Source organism: Zootermopsis nevadensis, unplaced genomic scaffold, assembly GCF_977971745.1.
Source record: "Zootermopsis nevadensis isolate Lab colony 2312 unplaced genomic scaffold, Znev_1.0 Znev_ptg000028l, whole genome shotgun sequence".
Taxonomy (NCBI): domain Eukaryota; kingdom Metazoa; phylum Arthropoda; class Insecta; order Blattodea; family Termopsidae; genus Zootermopsis; species Zootermopsis nevadensis.
The window spans coordinates 1,817,940-1,844,109 of record NW_028259160.1 but is presented as its reverse complement, the minus strand read 5'-3'; the positions used below and the strand labels follow the sequence as shown (position 1 = coordinate 1,844,109).

At 36.6% G+C, this 26,170-nt stretch overlaps 1 protein-coding gene across 4 annotated transcripts in view; it reads right to left on the bottom strand.

Annotated features, from left to right (window-relative positions):
- Balat (Beta-alanine transporter) overlaps positions 1–26,170 on the bottom strand; it is a 218,949-nt gene that overhangs the window by 43,295 nt on the left and 149,484 nt on the right. For all 4 annotated transcript variants that reach the window (XM_022083194.2, XM_022083175.2, XM_022083124.2 and 1 more), the window contains exon 6: positions 2,158–2,326. In XM_022083194.2, coding sequence (XP_021938886.2) covers positions 2,158–2,326 — 169 coding nt within the window. The remainder of the gene's footprint in view (positions 1–2,157; positions 2,327–26,170) is intronic.

Here is a 26,170-nt window from a genome sequence, read left to right as displayed (position 1 = left end):
GCGTCTTACGTCTTGAATTCCCAAGCGACGTTGTGAAACACGAGTTAGTGCGAAATGTGGCATGTCCCGGTTCTAACGTCAAACAAGTTTTTTTATTTAATTGGTCTGAGCAACACTTACAACAGTTACACTTTTCAAAGACTGTCTTTGCCGCTTTCATGAGGGACTCATGTGGTATATCAATCATAAGAAGTAATGTATCCAAATAAGAGAATAAACCATTACGAAAATAATTTTATGAGTTTTTATGTTGTGCATGAACTATAATGAAAATACAGTATGTCAATAACCGTCTACAGAATCTCATTCCACATGAATTATGTTCTTCATGTTCAGACTTAGCCACGTCATCTTCAGGCATAAAGCCTTGGTTGTGAATAGTTTATGAAAAAAAAGGCGTGTACGTTTGTATATCTTTAAGTGAGCTAGCTGGGCGTTGTAATACTTATCTACAATCGGGACCAGATTACGTGCTAGCTCAACTCCCTAACCCATTCACTTGCTGGCACACGTGATTGCCACAACACAAGCCATCGTAAAATTCGAATATCCACCACTTTTAATAATTTATATATCAGATATTAGAAGGATAATTTATAGTTAACATTATTTTATGAGCAGGCTGGACCATGATGACGGAACTGAAGCTACTACTATGTATGCTCCATTTTATATTTTTATAAACGTGAATGTATACTTGAAGCAAAATATCTGCAAGCCTAAGATACGTCACAGTAAGAGGAGAAATGAATATTCAAATGGTTGGGAGAGCAACACACCTTATGTTCTATCCCTACCCGTGCCTCCCCTTACCACGATTGGTTGGCCAGCAACGTCTGAATTTGTAACAGTCAAAGAAAGTTAGGAGATGCCTTGCAACAAGTGTACAAACAAGATATGCGCATATACAGAAGAATTATATATTATTAATATGCGGCACTTTTAACCCCAGCGGGGACATAAAGGGCTGGAACATGTGTGGAGTTGGCCACAGGATTGAGGGGGGGGGAGGCTGCACACGATGTCTTTTGCTGGAATTTTTAGACCAAGAATTTTACCATTTCGAAAACTTGCTATAGTACGAAATAAAGACCGATGTTTTCAAGTTTGCGTGAATAACGGCTGTTGGGCGGGACTGCATAACATAAAAAGTTTGAATTCATTGAAAATTCACCCCGTACGTAAATTAGGGAGCATGGTTTTCCTGGGTCTTTGTGAAAAAAAAATACACGAACCACGTTTATGCTGTTATGAAGTCCGTATAAACGAATATACATTTCCACGTACGTATAACAACGTTTAACGATTCGTTTTCACTTTGCTCCACGGTTAATCCGGATAACTGACAGTTTACACCGGTCTTGGTGTTTTGAGGCGGTGTAGGCATTTTATAAATCTTTCAAAAGCAAATGCTGTATTTAAAACGCTTTGGAAGAGGGAGCGGGCGTCAGTTAGGAATCCTGACGTACGTGCTATGTAGGTTCCAAAACAAATGACGACTTCCGTGTACGACTTATTCCCACACCTGGAATATATAATAAACTTTCGATTTACAATCACAATTACAACTCAGACTTCGAATTTCCGTGTTGTACAGACCCTTAGGACAGATATAGCAAACACCTCTGAAACGTCGGTAAACTTCTGCAGTCCCAGATGACCGAAATCTTCAGTATTTATTTACACTATGTCAGACTTTTGCCATGTTTCCGGCACGCATCAACAAAAGAATGAGTGAATCCACTTTAAGTATGAATGGGGCAATAAATATCAGAGTGTAAGTTACCGCGATGGGTCATAGAAACCTCCACGTAAACCACATAACCTCCAGAGAACACTTAGAGCGCAGCTCCTTACATTAAACGCTCGCTTTCTCAGACCTACAGGTACAGAACTATTTTTATAAGTCGGCCCACTACGTTGCTCGTTTGGTAATAGGATCCTTTAATTTTCGCTGACAAACTGTATTTACTCTTCCCAAGTGTTTACATTCGTTACAATGAGATTTAGGTCGTTTTCACACGTATTATTGACGTGCAACGTTTTTAAAAACACATAATGTGCCCGTGTTTGAAACACTTTTCCATTAATAATACGTATAAACGTGTATCCGTATGCACAAAAATTACTAATATAAAGTGTCTTGTTTTCACTCACCACCAGTAAAGAAAGAATGAGAGGAAAGGAATTGACGTCGCCAGAGCGAGCTGTCTCCAGTCGCGGACGAGAAATACAACACCAGAGAGCACCACCAGTCCAACTGAGTACGCTATGTTGGTAAGAACAGTGCATGTTGTTCTTCGGGAAGGTCCCACAAGCTCGATTGCTAAAACACAAGACAGTCGGGTCATTAAAAGAACTGTATCACAAAGCATAGAATGTCAATGATTTTAAAGATGGGTGCGTTTGACTGTGTTCTACTTTAAGACAATACGGCACACGAGTTTGGATATTACCTGTCTGAACAGGAAATATTTGTAACAATTGAGGTTAGGTTCTTCCGGGTTGTAACGCCACGTCGCCCTAATGATGGAGGCAGAAAATACCTCTGAAACGTTGGAAAATTACTGTACTACACGGTGCCACAACTCAGAAGACTGCCATCTTCACGGAATGTTTGTTTTTATCTGTACTTTCGCGCTTGGAGGAACAGTGAAGACAATATGTCTTAACGTTGGAGCGCCATTTGTTGTAAATGGCCTTCCTACCCATCTATGTCTTGCACTTTTTTTTTTCCAGAATGCTGATTGTCGTTTTTACGTTGCGCAGTTCAAAATGGTGGGCTGGGGAGATATTAAATTCTGTCCCTAAGCGTCACGGGCAAGTCTCTGACCGTACACGTGGCGTTGATGTAATTAACAAATATGGTGTTAAAAACTGTAGATATTTCGATGTAAAACGTTCATATTAAAGTCCTTTGTCAACAGTGTGGCAACATTCTTTTATTAAACTCATCAACAATTCCATCGCCTCCAGAGACTCGCCCCTGACGCCCAGGAAAATAGTTCCATTCCTACCCAACCCATGATTCTAAGCTAGACAACAAAAGTACAGTTTGCATTAAACATAAACCCCAAGCCCATGATTATTTAAAGAAATGACCTGCAACGTGTTGTAAAATATATAGAAGGGTCAGTTGTAGCAAAATGGCGTTGCAATGTTAAGGCTAGATGAAAAATAAAAGTTACGGGTTCAAACTGTATGTAAACTTGTAGGATTTGGGGTTTCCGCGTCGGTGAGTCTGAAGATGGCTGTTTCTTGGGTTGTTGCGCCGTGTAGTCTGGTACAAGTTTACCGACGTTTCAGAGGTCATACTGCCTCTATCATCAGTGGTCAACAACTTACAAGAAAGTCGTTTACACAACATTAGTATGTGACCCTGCCACATTTATCTGTGCGAATTGGAAGACTTGAACCAGCAACATCCAGAAATATGAAGCACTGGTTCTGGGAGTTTTGAACTTTCGAATGAGGCTGTGAAAATGATGATCCTGAATGACAAATTGAATCTAGACATAGATGGGAGTATAATATTAGAACGTGCCAGGTTTTTGACTAGAATATTATAGCTCGAATTAGGGCCAAATTACTTTATTTTTTTACAAATATGATAATGGACGTTGAACTTCTATGAAAGACCGATAATATATTTACCAGCTGATATTTATCAGTTTCTCAAGCTGTGATCTGTGCCATATTGTCTGTTAGTAACAAGATTGGAAAGGTGCAATCCATACCTTTGTACAAAGGTTTCTATTTGCGTTCTGTGCGCATTTGCATTCTAAATGTTCCTAGCTGAAATATAAACTATATTAAATTATACATATCATAAGTGGTACCATAAGCAGTGTCCATGTGAATGTCCCAACAGACTACAAACGACATAGAAAAGTAAGCTTGCGTTAACAGCGTCAAATCCTACCAAGTTATCTTCTTATTTACAAAAGGTGTGAATTAGAATTCAGTAATTTGGAATGTACGCGGTATATTTATTGTTATGTTGGAACATAAACTTTATATATATTGATAATCCCACGGGTTGAAATTTGTTTACTTTTTTACGTGTTCCTCTCCATACAAACACCAATTGCCGGCACGCGGACCATTTCAAGCAAAACATTCAGCGTGTAGCAATACTCAAGTCGTCTTACACAGCAAATATTTTGTTACAAGGGGTAATGATCACTGATTTAGTATTGGATTGTTTAATGACACCCTTTCAACTACATAGGTTATAAAGCGTCGAAATATAAAATTATTATATGTAATGAACTGTAAAATTTGTGTACGGCAGGAAGCCATCATGGTTGTTTTGAAGCATTACTGTAGAACACCACGAAAAATTTCGGTCAGACAAATGATACCTTGGTCAAGATTCGAATCCGGAACTTCCTAATACGAAAAAGCGTTTAGTAGGATAATACTGTACATAAAATTTATTTCCAAGTACGTTGGTTTTCGTAGATAAGAAATATAATTTTGTACTAAGAAAACGCTTTGCTAATTTTATCACCAGGGGTGTATGTGCAGATCTATAACTTTGCTTTTTCCGGCCACCGTCTGTCTGCTCAATAATTTTCAGACGGATAACAAGTAATGTGGGATAAACAAGCAAGAGAAAGGGCGGGTGTATTTTAGAGCTGAAATTTTAAATTGTTTTTGTTTGGTTATTTTGTTTTAGGGAACGACCTGCAATGTAAACAATTTACTGAACTGTATAAAAGGAAGTTATTACGTCTACTAATGGTCGTTACTGGTAAGATCAATGTTAAAATGAATAATGAGCACGAAATAGATTACCGTAAGACAAACAACGGTTTTAACTTTGTTTTAAAATCACGAATGCGTTCATAAACTATGCGTAGGATTAATTTATTTATTTACATTAGGTTTCAGAAATAAAAGTTACGAATTATCAAAACAGGAAATTAATAGTTGTTGTTATTATTATTATTATTCATTTGACTGCAAATGGGTTTTTATCCGGTGGCAGTGGTCCTACAATAAGACACAAAAAACATAAGACAACAAAAACAATAAGAAACAACAGAAAAATGAGACACAACAAAACAACACACCACTTTCCTTTTCCTCACTAAATTTACAGGTGTCACAAACAGATGTGCACATATAAAACGGAATATTAACCTTGAAGATTTCTGTCTTCTGTATTCATCGCCCTGATGACGGAGGCAGTATGACCTCTGAAACGTTGGTTAACATCGACCAGACTACACAGCGCAACAACCCAGAAGACAGAAATCTTCATACTCTGATGACGGAGGCAGTATGACCTCTGAAACGTTGGTTAACATCGACCAGACTACACAGCGCAACAACCCAGAAGACAGAAATCTTCATACTCATCGCCCTGATGACGGAGGCAGTATGACCTCTGAAACGTTGGTTAACATCGACCAGACTACACAGCGCAATAACCCAGAAGACAGAAATCTTCATACTCACCGCTGTGAGAACCTCAAGTCTTACAATATTAACCTTGTTATTGATTTTCGCGTCCCACGAAGCTAACGGTGATTATTTTGAACACCTACACTCGATTCGATAATTCACTACGTGCCAATGATGACGTATAAGATTCCGTACATAATAGTGAGCATTAATTCACAAAATACGAAGATCCGAAACCTGACAAACTGATGTTTGCATGAACATGTACAAATTCCCGTGTTTAAATCTCCGCATGAAAAATGACTACTCCGATTGGCTCAGTCCCGCAAGAATAATATTTTAAATCAGGCCACGACCGTTTCATTACACATATTTTCCACTTCATTGTTAACTAATTATCCTGTCATTAGAATTTACATAGTAAGATACACTAAGATAAAAAACAAACATAATAGAATAAAGATGTGAATATAATTTTTAGAACATTTTTAGTGTAAGTGTACCTGTTAACTGTTGAATATTGATGTGAAATATAGACTCGTTATTTATGGCTGTAAATGGGTTACTATTACCCATTTTTCAGACCACGAGCCATATTGTAATTATAAACACGTGCTAGTTTATGTAAAACATTTGTTCAATAATATGTCTAGATAAAACAATAATCATTTTATTGGACATCACACGTGTTATTAAGTAGACCAGTTGTGCATACGAAATGGTTACAAAATCTGTTTACTGGTTCGTAACAATACAATATATTCAGCAATTTCAACAGATCACATAATTAGTCAATATTTTTTCATTGAAGTGCCAATCACATGACATGTCTGAAGAAGCTTAAAACGTAGTTCCTTCCGCTTCTGCGTCAGAACGGGCTATAATCAACATGTATCCTCCGGCAAGACAGTACACTGGTACATTGCGGACTCCTTCCCACAGATCAAGAATATCGCAATAACATAATCAGTGGACGATTGCTATACCATGTCCTCCACAAAGCCCACACTTGGCGACATGCCACGATTTCCTCAGGAGCATTTTAAACATCTCTCAACTGTGGCTACAAATCTTCAACGTCTAAAAACATCTATTAGAGACTGAAGATTTCTGTCTTCTGGGTTGTTGCCCCGTGTAGCATGGTAAATGTTTACCAACGTTTCAGAAGTCATACTGCCTCCGTCATCAGAGTATGAAGATTTCTGTCTTCTGGGTTGTTGCGCCGTGTAGTCTGGTCGATGTTTACCAACGTTTCAGAGGTCATACTGCCTCCGTCATCAGGACGATGGAGTATGAAGATTTCTGTCTTCTGGGTTCTTGCACTGTGTAGTCTGGTCGATGTTAACCACGTTTCAGAGGTCATACTGCCTCCATCATCAGGGCGATGAAATGCTACTCAACATAAAACCTTCGACATTGCAGTGCGGGCCACACATAAGTCCGATGGCAATGCCAAAGTCACATAACATAAAATAAGATACTCAGCCTTCAACGTAGACTAAATTGCCAGAAAGAACATTGAAACGGTTCAAGCAAGCGAGGGAATACAAGGTAACATACAGATATCCTGTAATAGAAATGCGAAGAGACTTTGTGGCCATTCTGTAGAATTTAGTCTATTTATAAGCTTATTTACTACCGTATGCAATAAAATTCTTTGCACAAAGGAAATAAACGGTTCATTTGATTATTTACCCTGCATACTAAGCTCAATAAATTTCAACACATATAAATAACGTCAGTAAGCTTCAACCAGATTACACGACACTACAACCCAGACGAAAGCCACCTTCAGACTCACCGCCGTGAAAACCTCAAATCCTAAAAGCGTTTTAATCTCATCCTTCCACTTTCCGACATTGCGCGATCGTTATCCAGCAAAAGAAAGATTTCCTGAAGTTCCTAATTTGCATTTTGTTCTCTGTTTTACTTATGATCGTAAACGAGGTAAATGAATCTTGTGATTGCATTAATGGTGTTGAGCGACAATTAACTTCCCATGAAGGCCCTTGCTTCAAGGAGGAAGATTATTTATAATCAAGACGTACGCTTTGTGCTAAGAGTTTTCTTCCTATTCTTATTATTTTATTTACTCGATTTTAAGAGCTTTTAAAATTAACAATTATTTATTTTAATCCGTCTGATCACAATATTTAAAATTTCTTATAATTAAGATAATAAAATATCATTCATGTTCCGTATCGATTAATCGATTTACATTTCGGAACATTTACACAACATGTTTCAGTTTTTATAAAACCATCATCAGGTGTAAAATATTTTACACCTGATGATGGTTTTATAAAAACTGACACATGTTGTGTAAATGTTCCGAAATGTAAATCGATCAATCGATACGGAACATGAATGATATTTTATTATCTTAATTATAAGAAATTTTAAATATTGTGATATGACGGATTAAAATAAATAATTGTTATAATATTCACAATATGACGCAATTACACTATCTTTTAAAATTAAAAAAAATAGAATCGGGGTCCGTCTTACAATCGATTGCGTCTAAGAATCGAGAGAATATGGTATTTCAGTTAAAGACTAGCTGAAATAATTTAAATTGTCAGTGGGAAAGGCCCGTTGAATTTAGATGATAATTAACCCTTACTCCTTTCTTTCTTTCTTTCCCTTGTACCTTTAGAAACTTCATCTTCTCTAAAATTACTTACAAAAGCTGCCTAATCACAACAGTACTTGAGAAATAGAATCTGCCATGTGACGTCATTATTGAGGACGCGGTCAGTAATGCATAACACACACATACAAATGAATATCATCAGGTCGAGATTATTTACTCTGGATGTCGGCATAAGACTGATTGACCACAGATTCAATAGATTAATCATATAGTGGTGCCTATTCAAATAATAAGCGAACACCTAGATGGGAGATAAATATTAAAGAAATAGTGTGTGGAGCTGTGGGTTGGAATTAATTAGCTTATAACAGGGTCTGACCATGGAGTTTGGGTGAAAATTTGGTCTTGTGGGCTTTGCAGATGGTTAGAAGTGTTTCGGAGGAAGTTGTTGGATCCGTATCTTACTTATAATTGTGTTATACCTTCCTCGTCCATAAAAGCAGATAATTCCTTAACTATCAGAGCGACTATCAATTTCTCAAGATTCTTTTCCATTAAATTTGTTACACAATCACATATACGCGGAGGCTACGTGCATTACATCGAGATGGTCGCCATCCCGAATAATCCGCGTGTCATGTGACAACAGCTGCTTTGTTAAACACTGTCAAAGGGACCAACTCCCAACAAAAATGTAAAACAGTAGTGGAGAGAAATTGTATGTTACGAATGCAATTATTTTAACTACATTCTGCTTTTCCAGGAAGATTAACTGTAATTATTTTTCAAGGTTTTTAATTAGTAAATGAAGTTGTGGGATGCCACATCAAATCGGTCCATGTATGTTAATGACAAATATGCCTTTTGTGTGGATCGAATTGGAAAATGAGATACATTCCTAGCGATAAACTAAAACTCAATACACAGGATACCCCGAAATACTTATTCCATAACTCACGGACGTCTTTTTTTTTGGGGGGGGGGGGGCTGGGGGGGGGCACAGTTTGAATCGAAGAAATCCAATAAACTTATGTATGAAATTCAATCTTTATGAAGATATGGCCTTTTCAATGCGGGTGACAGAACTGCGTAGAATTCACGGAAACACATTTTGAGAGCCATTTTTCGTGTAACACCTGGTACGGTATTATTTGAAACCCACTCAGCAAGCCGTTTGTAGCTGAAGGACGCTTGACAGTCGAACCCTATCTCCTTTTCCTATAAAATGAGCTGTGGGTGTTGTTAAACGTTCCTCTCAGCGTTAGGCGAGAACTGTGCCTGCAGCAAGATGGCGCATTTTGGTAGACAGATAACTGAATTTCTCAATAAACATTATAAAACCCGTTGGACTTGGTGGCAGGGTCCGGTTGCTTGGCCACCGAGGTAATCTGACCTCACTACTTCGGACTATTATGTTTCGGGACGTATGAACTCCCTAGTGCAGAGGTTCCCAAAGTGTGGAGCGCGCCCCCCCCTGGGAGGCGCGAGTGGTTTTATTTGGGGGGGGGGGGAAATTGTTGTTTGTATGAAAAACTTTTTTAACGAAATACGGAGAAATATTTTTAACATCCTTTGCTTGGTTGGGGCAGTTTAGTTGTATTACAGTGCTGTATACTAATAGCCAAATTTTATGTCAAATCTGTTTGCTTGCACTTGTTCTGGAAGGGGGGCGTGGAATTTATGAAATGTTTTAAGAGGGGGGCGAAAGGTATAAGAGTTTGGGAACCTCTGCCCTAGTGCATGCAGTGAAATCGAGCACGAAGGTCTGGGCTGTTAAATCACATAATGGAAGTTTCCACTCACACAAGAAACGAACAATAGTCACTTCTGAGGTCTGTTAATACTACTTCGCGAAGGGGCACAATGTGCATAGATAATCAAGGGTGTTATCTCGAATAAAAACTCAATAAAATGCCATTATTAGTTATAATTTCTGTAAGTTTAACTTAATTATATTTATGATATGTAAATTACTCGTATAATTATTACGTCAGCAATCTTAATTCTTAAAAGTGCCTATATTTTTCAGACGATTATGAATTTCGGACGTGTTTAATGGAACGTTCTTTATTTTAACTGAGCTCAAAGATAAGACCTTGAGCTATGGAAATTTTATAAACGAAACTCTGTACTGGGGCTGTGTAACCAATATAATTTTTTGGTCGTGGTGTGATTATCAGCTACTCCACTTCGCATTGGGAAGGTACTGGGTTCAAATATCGGTCGGAAAACGGGCTAATTAGACGAGGTTTTGGATGTTAATGTTAAGATCGGAGTTGATAGTTAGATAGGTTATACCGCATGGTTATAAAAGCAGAAAACATGGACATACACAGAAGAGAAGTTGTTAGGATAGATACAAAGAAGGAGAAAAAGAAAGATAAACGGAGTTGTATAAATGTAGAAGGATAAAAGAACAAGTATGGAGTTTTTATGTCGACCAAAGAAAAGTATACATAAAATTCCAGGTCACTTACACCACGTACATTCATTCAGTATGAAACTCTGCTGTTGTATTTCTGTATTACGACGGTTAGCGTCCATCCATTTACAGAGACTGTCTGCGGATGCTAGCGTCTGTTTGTAGCACGAGTCTTGCCTGAGACCAAAACATCCCTTATTGAATAAAATCCCTACATCTTTATTAGAAATTCTTCTTCAGTCATCGCATTATATTCCAGAACCCGATTTCATTAAAATGCTGATTTAATCAAACTGAGATAAATGCAGATTATTAAGTTCTGTGCATGTCTGATATTACGGATAAAAATTAAGACGCCGGTAGAAGAAAAAACTTTTCCCTTTGAGACCACGTTTAAACTGACTTTGGAGCCAATCCAACAACCTTTCAAATGAAAGCAGTGGGTAAAGTAGCCGAGGCGTGAAGCTACTTCAATCTGCACACGAAATATATCATACGTGTGACAACCTCAACGCTGCCCGAGAGCCCTTTAGCGTGGTCTTCAGGAGCGAAAACATTATCTTCACGTTTATGAAGAATTTGTGAGGGAAAGAGGTGGATAAAATTGGCTCAGTATTCTGTTCAATCGGTGGCTTTAGTGTTAGTGGCACTGAAATTTCGTTTCACTTTTCTTTTCATAAGTTTCTGTGTTCTTAGTTCTTTCAATCTGTCGTAAACGTATTTTAGCCACATTTTCTTTCATTTTGTTTTCCATCATCTCCTGCACTCTCAACTACAAATGTTATGTTTATTATATTATTATTCCTCGTTTATTTTCATTATACGCCCATATATATTCATGTATGTGAATTTTGTTTTGGGGATGTATTAGAACAAAGGATGTCTACCCTTCAAAAGTCATGTCCATTGGTACACGAGAAGAAAGACGAACTCAAATATTCATAATGCATGCAACAAAGAAATTTAGGCCTGCACTTGTGGACCGACTAATGAAAAATTCCCTCTGTCATTTTGCTTTGATTTCTCTTTAATGTTGAGCTGTAAATTCGTAACCGGCGTGTGTGCGAGGGCCTTTGTTAATACGACAATGACGTGTTTAAACTTCGGGATAAAGTGAAAAGATTAATACAATTCGCCTGTTGTTTTTATTCATCACTGTGTGAATGATCGGTGGCTTTGTCTCATTTCGAACGGTTCGACACACTGAACATGTCACGAGCTGTCGACAGTAGTGGCTCATCTCTCCACTATGCAGGTCAGCTGTTGTCATCCGTTTATCGATAACAGTTCTTCATGAAGGTTTCTCTTGTGGAGGAAATATTTGACAAGTAAAATTTTTGTGTGTATGGTGACGCGAGTCAAGATTTGTTGAGCCCTGTCAGTACTGTTATTTGTAAGTCAAAATTCGGTTTGTTATTCTACGTTATCAAATTCAATAAATATTTATGTTTGAAATACCGAAATTCTTTTATGGAAACTGGTGTAGACTGTTGTGAGGGATCCATTATCAGACATATATCAAACATCTTGCAAGGAAAAAAAGAGTAAAAGAAGTGTTTCTATGACAGGCGCTGGTAGAAACAGTACAACTGCCAACCAATATGCGTAAGATGTCAACGTGATTCAAGCAGTGACTTACGGAGCAACACGGCTTAGATTTTGCTACAGAAATCCCATTTTCTCGGCGAGGGTTGTCATTTATCAACAAAACTCGAGTATATGAGGCTGACAGTGAAAATTCAAAAGCCTTGTCGTTTTATACTTGATATGTTTTTGTATTATACGTCCCTTAATGTACACAGTAAACAAAATGCAAAATGACAAACTGGGTCGAACTATCAATGAATTTACATATTATGATTTTCCGGATTGTGACACCACATAGTCTTGAAGGCGGTTATAAAAGTTTTAGAGGAATGTATCGCCTTCATTTAAATGATCTAGCGTCATAACCCAGTAAACCATTGCAGTGAATACCTCAGACCTTGTATCTCATTAAAATTGTTTTTTATCGACGTTATGTATGAGAAATGGAAGTTAAATTTTCATACGATAGTATATGTGTTCGTATCTTTTCGTAGCTGGTTATAACTTCCTCACACCCTGATGTAACAGTGAAGAAAAAATGGTTATAATATGTAAGTAAAATTGTCAGATTGAACTCATAAGTATGAAACCAACCTTCAGTATTGCAGTTCCACGAATAATTTGTTTCGCTTTCAGGCGTCTAGAGACTATTACATTTCAACTGTTTTTAACAATCAGAGAATATTTAAAACTGATTTATATCGATAAATATTCAGTTTTCCACAGAACAGTGGTAAGTCATACAGCAGATGGGATTAGATATTTTTTAAAAGCTTCTTCTTTTCTTGTAACTGAACTCCACCTGTGGTCTTGATTTTAATTTATTGTAGACAAATTACTTTCTTCTTTCCTTTCGTCTTTCATCTGTATTTCGTCGAAACGTTTATAGAGGAATGAGCAACAAAATTTCGTGAAGTAGATTTACACAGGAATATATATATATTCATCCATATATCGACGGAGATAAATTGTATTAATTTCCTTGTATTTATTTAAAAATAATCCTAATGAATGTTTGAAGCACAAGCTATGTATTTCCAGAAATATTGATGCAAGTTATTTGTATCCCACTGTCTATTCTGAACAAGTGTTGTAACCTCAACATTTCTTCTGTCCTGCTTAATTTCTAAGCTACAAAAGAGTTCTCATCAGGACTCAAACCCAGGACAGTTTTTTGAGGTTTTGGCATTGGTTTTTCTAATCTACAATTTGAGACAATTTTGGTCATGAAGATGACAGTCATCTGGGTTGCAGTGCCGTGTGCAAGGACTTTTGAAACAATGGTTAAGTTTGATCTTAGTGTTTCCGAGCTGAAGGAACAGGCCTCACCGGGACTCAAACCCAGGATAATTTTCCGGATATTTTACCATTTTATACTATATTTTTGGTGCCAAGGAATAAGCGTGCTAAGTTTAGTGCAAATCGGTTTATCCGTTCTCGAACAATAAGCGAACACACACAATTCCAGTTTTATGTTTAAAGATATAAACTCGAACTGTTAAGGATAGGGTCCACTGATTAGATTTATTTTTTTATATATGAACATACAAATCTTCATATTCGATAATTACAGACAATTCTTGTAAAGAAATAAATAACTATTGGCCATTCAGTGGAATTACTGTAACGTGTTCACTTCATGTTCGTCGATTGATATATTACATTGGTTAGGTTAGGTTTAACGAAGCGTACAAGGCAGGTACAAATGTTTCTCTTAACAGCCACTGCTTCGCGCCGTGGAACCTGCTCTTGTGGACTGGAGCAGTCGGGAATATCTGCATATTTCACAGCAAGCATTGTAGCAACGCGACAGTTTGCAGTGTTCTACTGCAAATTTCTTCATGAAACAAGCATAAACCGAAAGCACCCCCATTCACTTTAGCCATAATATTCTTTTTATTCCCATGTTCGTATATTTTATGTTTCACTCTGTTTCTTTACTTATTTGTTTTCTTTCTTTATTTAATTTTGTTTCTTACTTCTCCCTCTTTATTGCGGTCTGAGGCGTGGGCCTTGTGCCGCTTGGTCACTGGGACCGTGGGTTCGAATCCCACTCAAGCCATGGATGTTTGTTGTGCTGTCCTGTGTACAGGTAGAGGCCTTGCGACGGGCCGATCCCTCGTCCAAGGAGTCCTACCAAAATGTCTATAGATCAAGCCAACAAAAAGTTGGGACCCGCAGTGCTCAGGCACTTGAAGAACAGATCGTTCCCAGTATCCCTCTTTATTAGTTTGTTCCATTTTCCCCCCCACTTTTTCTTTCTTTTTTATTTATCTGTCTCCCTCTTTCAATCTATATTCGTTCTTTTCCTTCATTCTGTAATTTTTAAATTATTACTTATTCTTCCGAATTTTTTGTACGTCCTACATATTTGTTAAAATCATTTGCTTATTGTTTTCTATATTAAATTCTGTGGTTTTTATTTTTACTTTCGGAAATTTACTTTTTTTTAAAAATCTTAATTTGCGTCCTTCTACCACCCCCGCTTTCCTTTACGGTTCATAAGCTATTTATTTCATGTTTCTTAAGATCAATTTTAATATTATCCTGTCATCCATGTCTTGATTTTTCATGTGTTAACTTCGTATGAGGTATTCCAGAGACGCGCATTTATGCCTCAATGCATGCTACATGTCCAGCCTCTCTAACTGCAGACATGGAACTTGAAATAAAGAAAACTGTTAATATAACTTTGCGAAGAGGCGTATCAATTGGCTAGAGTCCTCTTCGCGGTAGATGCAACAGCCCCAGATGCTGATCGTAGAAGCAGACACAAGCAGCTGCTAATGTAATTGCTGCACTTAAAAATATCGGAAAATAAATGTACACGTTACAAACCCGAGAAGCGTTCGTGGAGTAGCTTTGCCAAAACGCCATTTCATAATTTCAAAAGAAAATGTCTTCCATAAAATATTTACTGGCGGTGTTAAACCAAACCAACTACTTGTACGTGGGTAAGTGTCGTTCTGGTCTTCAGGGTTGTAATCCAGTCCTCTGGACGGTTGCCAATATTTCGGAGAAAATTCTCGCACACGTTCGATGTAAATTTTCGTCCACGTGGGTAAGAATAGCTTCTACGGAGGCCAGCGAATGGGAGTGGTAAAATAGAATGATGAAGGTTAAAGGGCGAGGGTTAAAGACATGTGACTCCGACGTCTTGATAATGGCATTTTATAATATAGAATTTCATGTTTATTATAATGGTCTTAGAACTATCATATCTAATTTAAATGCCGCGTGATTAAAAAATAGTATTTATTCAGAATTCAGTTGCAGCAGAGAGGTTGTCAGATACGGCTTTATACTTCAGATATATCGAATTAGAATATAATTCAAATATAAATAATTACCTATTCGACTTTCCTTCGTGATGCTATGAACAAATTACAGTATAAAGTATTATTCTGTGTTTGCATGAAGAGTTGATGGCAAGATTGAATTTTGCTGTGTGGTGACATGTAACTTACATCAAACAGCAGAATCTTTATTGAAAAGCTGATAGTCGCTCAACTAGTTAATAAATTTTAAAGACTTTATGGAAACAAAATTTATCGTGTTACCACAAGTCTGCTTCTGTCAGATGAATAAATTCCAGACATTTCCAATCCATTTCTTCAGAATTCATCTTAATAATCTCATCTATGCCTAGGTTTTACAAGTGTCTCTTCGTTTTAGGTATTTAGATTAAAATCCTGCGTGAATTTTTCATATTTCTACTACATCCTTAAATAGACCTTATCAAAAATTTTACAAACAGAAAGGTAGCTACTACACGATATCATACAATTCTACACTTTTGATTTCTGTGTTGTGACAAGTACTGTTAGATTATTCCACACTGCATTATGTTGAACTTCATATGAATGATAAATATAACAACTCGGTTGACAGAAGTAATCTATAGACATTTCTAGAAAACCTATTCTGAGAATTTGAATGGCAGGCGAAGAATGGTATACAGAAACACACTGATAACTTATGCATTAGAGACTTTACGTTCTTATTTTGGTTAATATGTTGGCTTTGTTCCTCTGCGTTGTAGTGCCATGCGGACTTGAAGGTAGTTACCAACGATTCAGAGAAATACATTTCAGCACTGAATAAGGCGACAGTATGTTCCTCCGAAACATTGATATCTACCTGCAGGCCCACCAAATTGCATGATTCATGGTCACGTTGGAATACGATATATAGGTGAGATTTCAGGTTCGTATAGTCCGGTAGAAGTTTGCCGACGTTTCAGAAGACAGTGATATTCCTGATCATAGAATCACCCTGAAACACCGGTAAAATTCTACCAGCCTACACCGTTGCTAGTCATTTAAAAAATTGGGTTTTGTACTTTAACTTTTTATCATTTTCTAAAGTATTTTACGTTGCAGAAAGGAGAAAAATACATGGAGTTCGTCTAGGGATCGCTGTTACATGATTCTGCGATCGAGATTTTAAAACTTAGTTCCTTTTTTCTTTACTAATGAAAATAAAAAGTTTCATCAACAAAATGGAAAGTTGCCTCAAGGGGCTCTTAGTTTATATCTCAAAATGAGGGAAAAGGGACATATTATAATTAATAAAACTAAAAGTTCTGAGGCTATTTAATTTTCGGGTATATTACATATACAGAATGAGTCACAGTTAAGCACAGATTAAAATAAATTAAAACTCTGAAATTAAAAAAGCTGTGGATATGATACGAAGTGCATCATACTGGAGTAAACGCCATCTTTGTTTTATAATTTACTTCTTTTATAAATGTTCAGTATGTCTGCCGCGAGATAATTTCAGGGTCTCAAGTTATTTAAATAGGAACCTAATTGTGACTAAACTGCCTTCGAAATGCGTACCTTTTCCTTCAATGTCCATTCGTTGATAATCGAGAAAAGCTGTAGAGTTTCTACAAACTTTTTTAAACGAGGAGATGAGAGGAAAACAGAATGAAAACGCGATTATGAAAACTCTCTCCCAACATTCATATTACTTTGACATTAATAAATGACTAACAAAAACTACTGCCATCTGATTTGTCGCTTTGATGTATAATGTACTAGAAATAAAAGACTAATTACTCATATTACAAACTTTTAATTAACCCTGAAACATAGAACACCTCACTTGTTTATAACCACCATTCGTCGATGAAAAGTTTTGTTTTATTGAATAACCAGATCCGAGTGTACTTTTCACTGTCACATTTAACCCACACATTACAACTTAAGTGGAGTCAGAAACAGGAAATAATTGAATTCTGTGCTATAAGAGTACTTAAACACTAGCGTAAAGTACCTTATAAAGCAAGTTTAGGTTAGGTTAGGTTAGGTTACGTAGGTTTAAGTAAGGTTAGGTTAGGTTAGGTTACGTAGGTTTAAGTAAGGTTAGGTTAGGTTAGGTAGGGTTAGGTTACGTTAAGTTACGTTAATTTAGGTTAAGCTAGGTTAGGTTAATTTAGGTTAGTTTTGGTTAGGAAAGTTAGGTTAGGTTTTTTGGTTCCGGTACCGGGAATCGAACCCGAGCCTCCTCTCACCCAGGATTCCCTTATAAAGCACTATCAACGTAAGAGAAAGTTGCAGGATGAAGTTCCATAATAAAAATTATCGTTTTGTTAGGATTATTAAATCAAGGAGGACAAGATGTGTAGGATATGCAGTACGTATAAGAAACCCTTTAAACTATTAACTAAATGTAGAATCTGCTTAAAAATCAGCAACTTATCGTTTTTCATTCATAGGTTTCTTACTATTCTCACTGTAATCAACGATAATTTTCTTAAACATAATTAAGAAGTTGATAAGATAGTATAATTGCGTCATATTGTGAATCAAATATTAAATTAATTATTCGGTTTTGTCCGTCTAATCACAATTATATTTAAAATTTACAAATAAGATAATTAAAATATCATTTTATGTTCCACATCGAATAATCGATTTACATTTGGAACATTTTTACAACAGAAATTGTGTAGCTACACAACAGAAATTGTAATTGAGTTTTAAGTTTGTTGATATAATTTTACACCTGAAGATGGTTCGATGAAACCGAAACATGTTGTAAAAATGTTCCAAATGTAAATCGGTTATTCGATGTGGAACATAAAATGATAATTTAATTATCTTATTTGTAAATTTTAAATATAATTGTGATTAGACGGACAAAACCGAATAATTAATTTAATATTTGATTCACAATATGACGCAATTATACTATCTTATCAACTTCTTAATTATGTTTAAGAAAATTATCGTTGATTACAGTGAGAATAGTAAGAAACCTATGTAAATTTTAAATATAATTGTGATTAGACGGACAAAACCGAATAATTAATTTAAGAAGTTGATATTTGTAATGGGGGAGTGCTTTTTCTTCTCGTTATAGACTGGATTCTTATTTAGACGAGCTTCGGATTCCGTGTTAATAAAGAAGATGCACACTATATATACAACGCTTAAATTAAAAATATTTCTATTAAATTTTTTGGAACATTTTAGTGAAATCTATTTGATAAGCTTCCAGTTTAATCTCAGGGTTCATCACGCAAAAAAGTAACACGTTTAATTGCGGTACACACATAGTACGAATTGAACCTGATTATTTTAACTTTAATATCTGACGAAACTCTCGTGGGACCTGACTTTACTACCCATTTTCGCAGTCTACTGAACGTACACATAGATCCACAATGCTTAAAGTACTCCGTCCGACTGTTAAGAACTCCGGCAAATTAACTAGCTAGGAAATACTACTGCTTTATTAATGTAGAATCAGTTACAGACACTTCCTTAATTAGCGAAGCAGTGCTGTAATACCAATTATCTAACTCCCTAAATATGCATGAGTTGACTACCAATTTGTCATAAGACAACACAATAGACTATCTGTTACACATTCCCAATAGTGAGATAAGCAATTCAGAAACTTTTAAATATTATTCGTTCTTTTAAATAACTGAATGATCACTTGAATTCATACATTAAAAATAAAGAGCGACTTTCTCTGAAAACAGAAATATAAAATATGATTCCTACATTAAATACGAGTGCTCACAGTTTAATATTTATTTCAATAGGAGTGTCTTTATTTTGTAATGATTTCAATCTACCGTAAACAATTTTCTTAGTTTTACGGTATCCAAACTTTCATTATCGTGTTCACGACAGCCCACAACCGGTCCCAATCTTGAGCCAGATAAATTCAATACACAACAGACAAATATTTATTCACACCTTATATAATACATCACTACATATTTTGGCCTAATTAACCCATTTTTAGTTGTTTGTTTATTTTCACGCATTATTACATCGTTAAATATGCTGGGTTGTAGTTTTTTTTTCCAAATTAGGTTGAAATTACAATTTTTTTCTGTCTTTCTAAGTTAAAAGTTCACGGTCAACGTCCCACTAAATGAAACACAGGGCAACAACATCCTCATACAACTACCACAAAGCAAGAGTTCTGTCCAAGCACCCACAACAATAACAACAAAATAATTATGAGAATATTTCAGACCAGGACAACTATATTAAAAAAAAACACAAGAAATTGTCATTATGGATATTACGTTTCTATAGTTACGCACGACAAGTCTACTCAACGCATCATTCAACGAAGCTTTCAAATCTAGACTTTGAAAACTGACTGACATAAACACACTGAAAGCAGAGTATAAACAAAGAAATAGAACAGCTAACTTTCTTGAAAAACTATAAAGCATTAAAACGGTTAACATTTCATCTTTTGTAGACACATCATTCAAAAAATTTCCGCAATTATCTTATGTTTATGCCAAATTCAGTTTATTTAGTGAGATCTCAGGTTCTCACGACTGCACGTATGAAGATTGCTGTCCTCTGGGTTGTTGCGCCATGTAGTCTGATAGAAATTTACCGACGTTTCAGAGATGCTGGCTACATCAACAGGACTATGAGTCCTAATAATTGAGGTAGCAGCACCTCTGAAACGTCGGTAAATATCTATATGTAACAACCTAAACACACAAAAAAATATATGTACCTCTAAGGGATAGCACGCAGAATATAGTTGCCTTGGCCTTATTTCGAAAGCATAATCTTAGTATTACATAGAGCTACTGAGGAAAACCACAAAATCTGATATCAATGTACACGGTCTCCGAGCCAAGATTCGAAAACAGAGCCCCGCGAATACGAAGCCGGAGTGCTAACCATTGCACTGTGACGTTCAGTTATGGATCACTTGAAACTTCTTGCTATGCATAATGTAATTAAACGTTGTAAAATGCTCCCTGCTGCTTTTAAAGCTCTAATATGTACTACAGAATCTTTATTCAAAATAAAAGGAGGCTAAGAACAAGCAGAAGGAAGGAGAGAGGGAGAAACAGAGAAAAAGCAGGGAATGAACGGAAATAGAACGTCTAAGTCATGTTATGGCGTCGGATAAAGTACATTTATATTTCACGGGAACAGTTAAAGCCTTTGAAGCATCTAGTTTACGTAAGTAATATTAAAATATTCAGTTCCTTTCTGAAAGGAAATAAAGCCCGTCTCCAAGAGAAACATAAATTGGTTATCGCTGTTTAAAAAAATAATCGCTGCTTATTATACTCTGTACGCAAAATACAGAGTTACTGCTTGTTAAGAAAGGTTGTACATATAGTTACCATTATGTAAACAGCCATTTTAAATTATACAATTATAGTCCTAACTACAGTTGATTCTATGTTCAAACAACAGCCTCTGTTTACGCTTCGTGCAGACATGAGCCGTTCTTGCTCGGTCGCAGTCAGAGATAACTATCCGCGGTGCTCGGTTCAGTATCTCCTCGTAGTTCTTACGCAAATCAGCGTATGCTCAAGAGAGAGGTTAAAGTACATAATTTTTAGTCTTATGGTTAGGATGGCCAAATCAATAACGGAAATTGTATCTACCAAGAAAATAAAAAGTTCTAACAGAAATCTGATAGAATGGATCAAACTGAAAATCTAAATCTAAATGAGAGGATATTAAAATTAATTTTACAACGTTAGACTGAATTTAGTTGCGGGCTATTGTTAACACCGTAATGAACTTTTGGATTCCATTAAAGAATTAGTGAATTCCTTGACTAGATGAGTGATTATTAGCTTCTGAAGAAAAGCCGTGTTCCATCGAGCTGGAAGTCTTTTCACATGATGTGTCTCTCGAAAGTAGTCAATTCCATGAATTAGCAAGAAGAAACAAGCACATGGCACACCTTCTCTGGGGACAATTCTCATGTTTGCTTTCTGTGTCCCTGGAATGTCGACGGAGATTCTACATTATACTACTCCAGGATTCTCTCCAGAGGGCGAAATGTAACGTCTCTTAATGTCAGTCGCACAGACGTGTAATAACAGAAACGTAGGACATCCCTTAGTTTCCAACTAGTCATTTCCAGACAGTAAGACATAAGCCTACTTATAACAGGAACACCGTGCCACGGTGGTCTAGCGGTTAGAACGCTGGCCTTGTAATCCTGGGGTCTCGGGTTCGATTTCCGACGGTGCCCGAATTTATAACTTGTGTAGGGCAAGGCCGTGGTCTAGGCAACACGGAGTTTTCCTCCGTGGCATCCCAACAATTATTCCATTCACACACAGAAGAAGGCAATGGCAAACCGCTTCTGGATCATCTGCCAAGAACATATATGAACAGGTCCCAGTCCGAGAAAAGGATGGAAGGATCCTGTTCATATGGACCTGTCGTCAGACAGAACACTAAATAATAATAAAAAATAACAGGAACATAACTATAGCAGTTATTTTGTTATAATCTATCCTCTTGAGTTAGAGGAAACTATCTACAGAACTGCTTGTTATGTGTCGAAAGAAGTTTCATTTCCTAAAGAAATCTAAATTAAATTAGTCTTGTATTACAGTTATTATACGGGAGAATTGAACCAACCAACAACTTGATTTTTTTCTCGGCTAGTATTAATTTGTTGACATAATTACCTAACTCTATTGACCAGCTTCGTCAAGAAATTTAACGTCTTTAACGGAGGCCGAATGCTCATTACTATATTCCTATCCTGGGCTATTTGAATCCAGTTCACACACTCTCACTATATTTAAAATACATTTTAATATTATCCGCCCATCTATGAGTATGTATCTCAAGTTGACTTTTTTTCCTTTAGGAGTCTAGGCGCGGCTTATATTTTATCTAATCGCAATTCGTTCAATAATATTGGCTTGAAATATAATTCATTTTCCAGGATATTTTTTTTGGACGTAAATACGTCTATATTTTAGGGTCAGTGTCTTTCGGCAAAAAGTGAAACGAAAAAGTGTAACTGCATTGTTATGTTACCTAGGAAACTTCAATTGTTATTGTTACCTAGGAAACGTCAATTATTTACTCGGCATTATTGTTACCTAGGAAACATTACATTACATTTCATTACATTACCTTACCTTACCTTACATTACATTACTTTACATTACTTTCAGCTACCACAGACCCATCTTAAGCGTAAATAATTCAAGTTAAATAAGCAATGTCTTAATCAAACTTTACTCAATTGTAAAGCATGTATAAAGGAAATATTTAGAATAAAGCCAATATATAAACTTCCTTTCCGTATAGACGTATCTACGTCAAATTCTCCGGAACCTTGGTTCCACTGACAACTTTTTGTTTCATATAACAGACCTATGCCTTGAGGTAAGGTAGAGAAATTTATAGAAGAAAAAATAATATTAAATTATATGTTACGTTAAATATAGTTTGAAAATGTGAACTGTATTTTAATAAAATAGCTCTCCGGGATGTAGCACAGTCTAGTCTGGTAATAACGGACTCACATTTCAGAGGATCTCATTGCCTATATTATCAGTGAAACGTCAGCCAATAGTCAACCAGACTGCACAGTGCTACATCCCACAAGACAGATATTTTCATAGTCCTCACAGTGAGAACCTCAGATCTCACCACCGAATTTACCACTTCATCATAGATAGAATTGCAGGGGTTTTTGTAAACGCAGTGCTTTTGAAGCATGTCCGAAATGAGGAACTTGCAATAAACAGGACCTTCCTATTCTCAGGATCAACACTTCTGGAATATTTCATCGTTCAAAGAACAAACTTATCCTCTGTGATCCTAGTTTGAGTCGCGGTCTGAGACTGGGAACCACTGCTATTCAGGAGAGCCAGTACCTTTGACACTGGATGAAACAATGTCATACTCTGTCTAGACGTCGTTTAGTCTGATGACTGAACATTCGTTAAGATCAGTTCCAGAAACCTTCGTACTGTTAACTTACGAAGTGAGCTATGCGTTAAACCATACCTGATTATTCCATTATTAGTTATCGTTTAAAACTCAACCCAGCAACAATTACAGAAATGAATTCAGAAGCAGGCCTACTCTCTTAGGCTGGGGGCAGACCAATGTAGCAAAGCTGCTTTTGGCAAAAGCGCGTGTGCTCTATGCAGAAGCGTTCTTGCTTCCACTGAAAGCAATTTGTTACATCTTGCTTCTAATCAAAGCAAAAGCATTTCTGCTCATTGTACCTCAGTCGTCATCATGGCTGAAGATGGTGATGTTGCTGTGCTATTGTGGTATTGTTGGGAAAATTTATACTTGAGTAAAAAAATATATGGAAAAAGGTTTAGAAAAGCTGTGTGTTTTGTTATGGCAATGGATAAAATATATTTAGATTATTATAAAAGAACATATTCTCCACTTTCCTGCTACAGCAACCACTTCCCTGGCAACTTCGTCCCAGAGTTTTTCTATTACATATTTCAAATGATGCTCTTTTAATAGATAATTATATAAAGCCGGTCTCTTTTCTACCGCGACGATTAACTTTTCTGCATCAATTTCCATTTCGGATTACAGCTGGAGAACGGATCACAACACGACACTGTAATATGTTTAACTTGAATACAAATTATGAACAGCAGCTGGCGCATGCGCACAACAAAATGCTACATCTTGCTTCACGAGCGAGCAATGGTCTGAGAAAGTGAGACGAGCAAAATGCTTTCTGCTTCATTCTGCTACATCGTGCTAAAAAGCGCTTTGGTTTTTGCTCGATCGGTGTGCGCCAGTCCTATCTTTAGCAATACGAAAGCATGTTTCAGCACGTTGCAACAAAAGCGCTTTTGGCAAAAGCAGCTTTGCTACATTGGTCTGCGCCCAGCCTTAACCTCCCCTGTGGCACTTGATTCAAGGTCACCCCTGTTCCTAGACCGCAGAGCACGCCAGCTGCGCAGAAACCGTGCAGGTACGAACATTGTATATTTACGAGAAGATCGTGTTTTCATTTTGGAAGAAGAATAAGAAGAAGAAGAAGGAAGGGGAAAAATAAAAATAAAACAAAAACATCGCATCGAAATCGCTCGATGCGGTTCTTGAATAATTTAGCAATGCGTCGTGAAGGGTTCAAGTTTTGTAGTCAGGGTTGTGTTCTATGTGGAATATTCCGTATTTTTGTTGAATTATATTACCCCTTGAATCAGCAATGACTGCTACCATTTAGAGCATAATATTTATCTAAGAATATAACGATTAAAATATACAGAACTACAATTTTACACGTTGGGTGTGAACATTTGTCTCTCGTATTAACAGAAAGAAGTACGTTCATTCGTTCGTAGTATCTGTAGTTTTGGTGCTTAGAAGTTTATTTGCAACTAAGAGACAGCGAAAATGACAAATATACACAGTTTGCAGTCTTTTTCAAATATTATTAGGGTATCAAATGAGAGAGACTGAGATGAGCGGTACATGTAGCACGAAAGGGAAAGATACATGTCCGAAATCTTCGTCTGAAAACGTAAAAGTACAGATGACGCGAAGACTTCGTTACAAATGAGAGCCCACCATTAAAACTGATATTAAATAAGTAGCGGATGTAGAATTCGTGGACTGGATTAAACTGGCTTAGGATAGGGTCGAGTGGCAGCCTCTCTTAACACGGCAATGAACCTTATGTTTCTATGAAAGGTGAGGAGATTCTTGTCTAGCTGTGTGACAAGGTCTCTCTCTGTTCCATGGAGTTAGACGTCGTGGTGTTGAAGACTTGGATCTCGGTCAACACAACTTTCAGGTCCAACTTCAGGACAGCTTTTGAAAACAAGTTATTGAGTCTGTTAAGTGATTACTGTATTGTGTAAAGGCAGAATGTTATTTGTGTAGGTTATGTTTCTCTTTGATAAAGCTTTACCAAGTTCGTAGACTTCAAGAAGCTAGCCTCAATGGTTTGCACTTTAAAGCAGGTTACAAAACTGACGGTGAGTCGCTACACTACTACCAACTTCTCTCTGTGTAAATCTTCCTGTTTATCGACCTCTGCCAAAGTTTGTGTATTTTCTCCCCACATCCGTTATTTGTTCTTCTTTATGTACATGCACATCATTCGTTGTGCTTTACTATGTTTACATGCTGGTTGTCGATTCCGTGTTATTAGCCTCCATTACTTTTTAACTGTTTCGTCTCTTTGAAATGAATCCTAATTCATGCGTTTTTCCTACATTTATTTGATTAATTATTTACTCAAAAACTGGATATACCATTTGTTGTGAGTTGCTTTCAATAAATGTATTAAATTAAGGCTTAATGTGAAGGAAGTGTCCGTTCGTCTTGGTGTAATGTAATCATCCCTAGACGTGTTTTGAATAAATTTATTAATTTGAGGACCTACACCGTAGATAAAAGCCTGGCTGCTTTAGATTTTTCCCCCCGTTGGTTCAATTAAAGTACAGTGGATTCCGGTTAATTGGGACACATCGAGACTAGAACATTTTGGCCCAATTAAGCAGCTGTCCCAATTATGCGAAGTTCCACGTAAAGAGTTAAAATGGTTTGTTCTTTAAGATGTGTCCCAAATAAACGGCTGCCCCGATTACCCTATGGCCCAATTAATTGGAATCTACTGTATTTGAATAAATAATTATTTGTTGACGCTCTGCATTATTTATAAAGCACCTGATGATTATAATTGTTATCTGCTGTCTGTATGAAAATCTGTTTAATTAAAAACTGATATTTAATAGTTTATTTTCATCGGATCCGTATCTTTAGCGACTTCCGTATTAATCCTTGACTCTTTCTCTTATAAATTGTGTTTGTTCATAGCCTACTTTACACGACTTCTTCTGTCCCCCGTGTTTTGTTCCTATCTTTTCAATTAGCTTATCTCTCCCATTT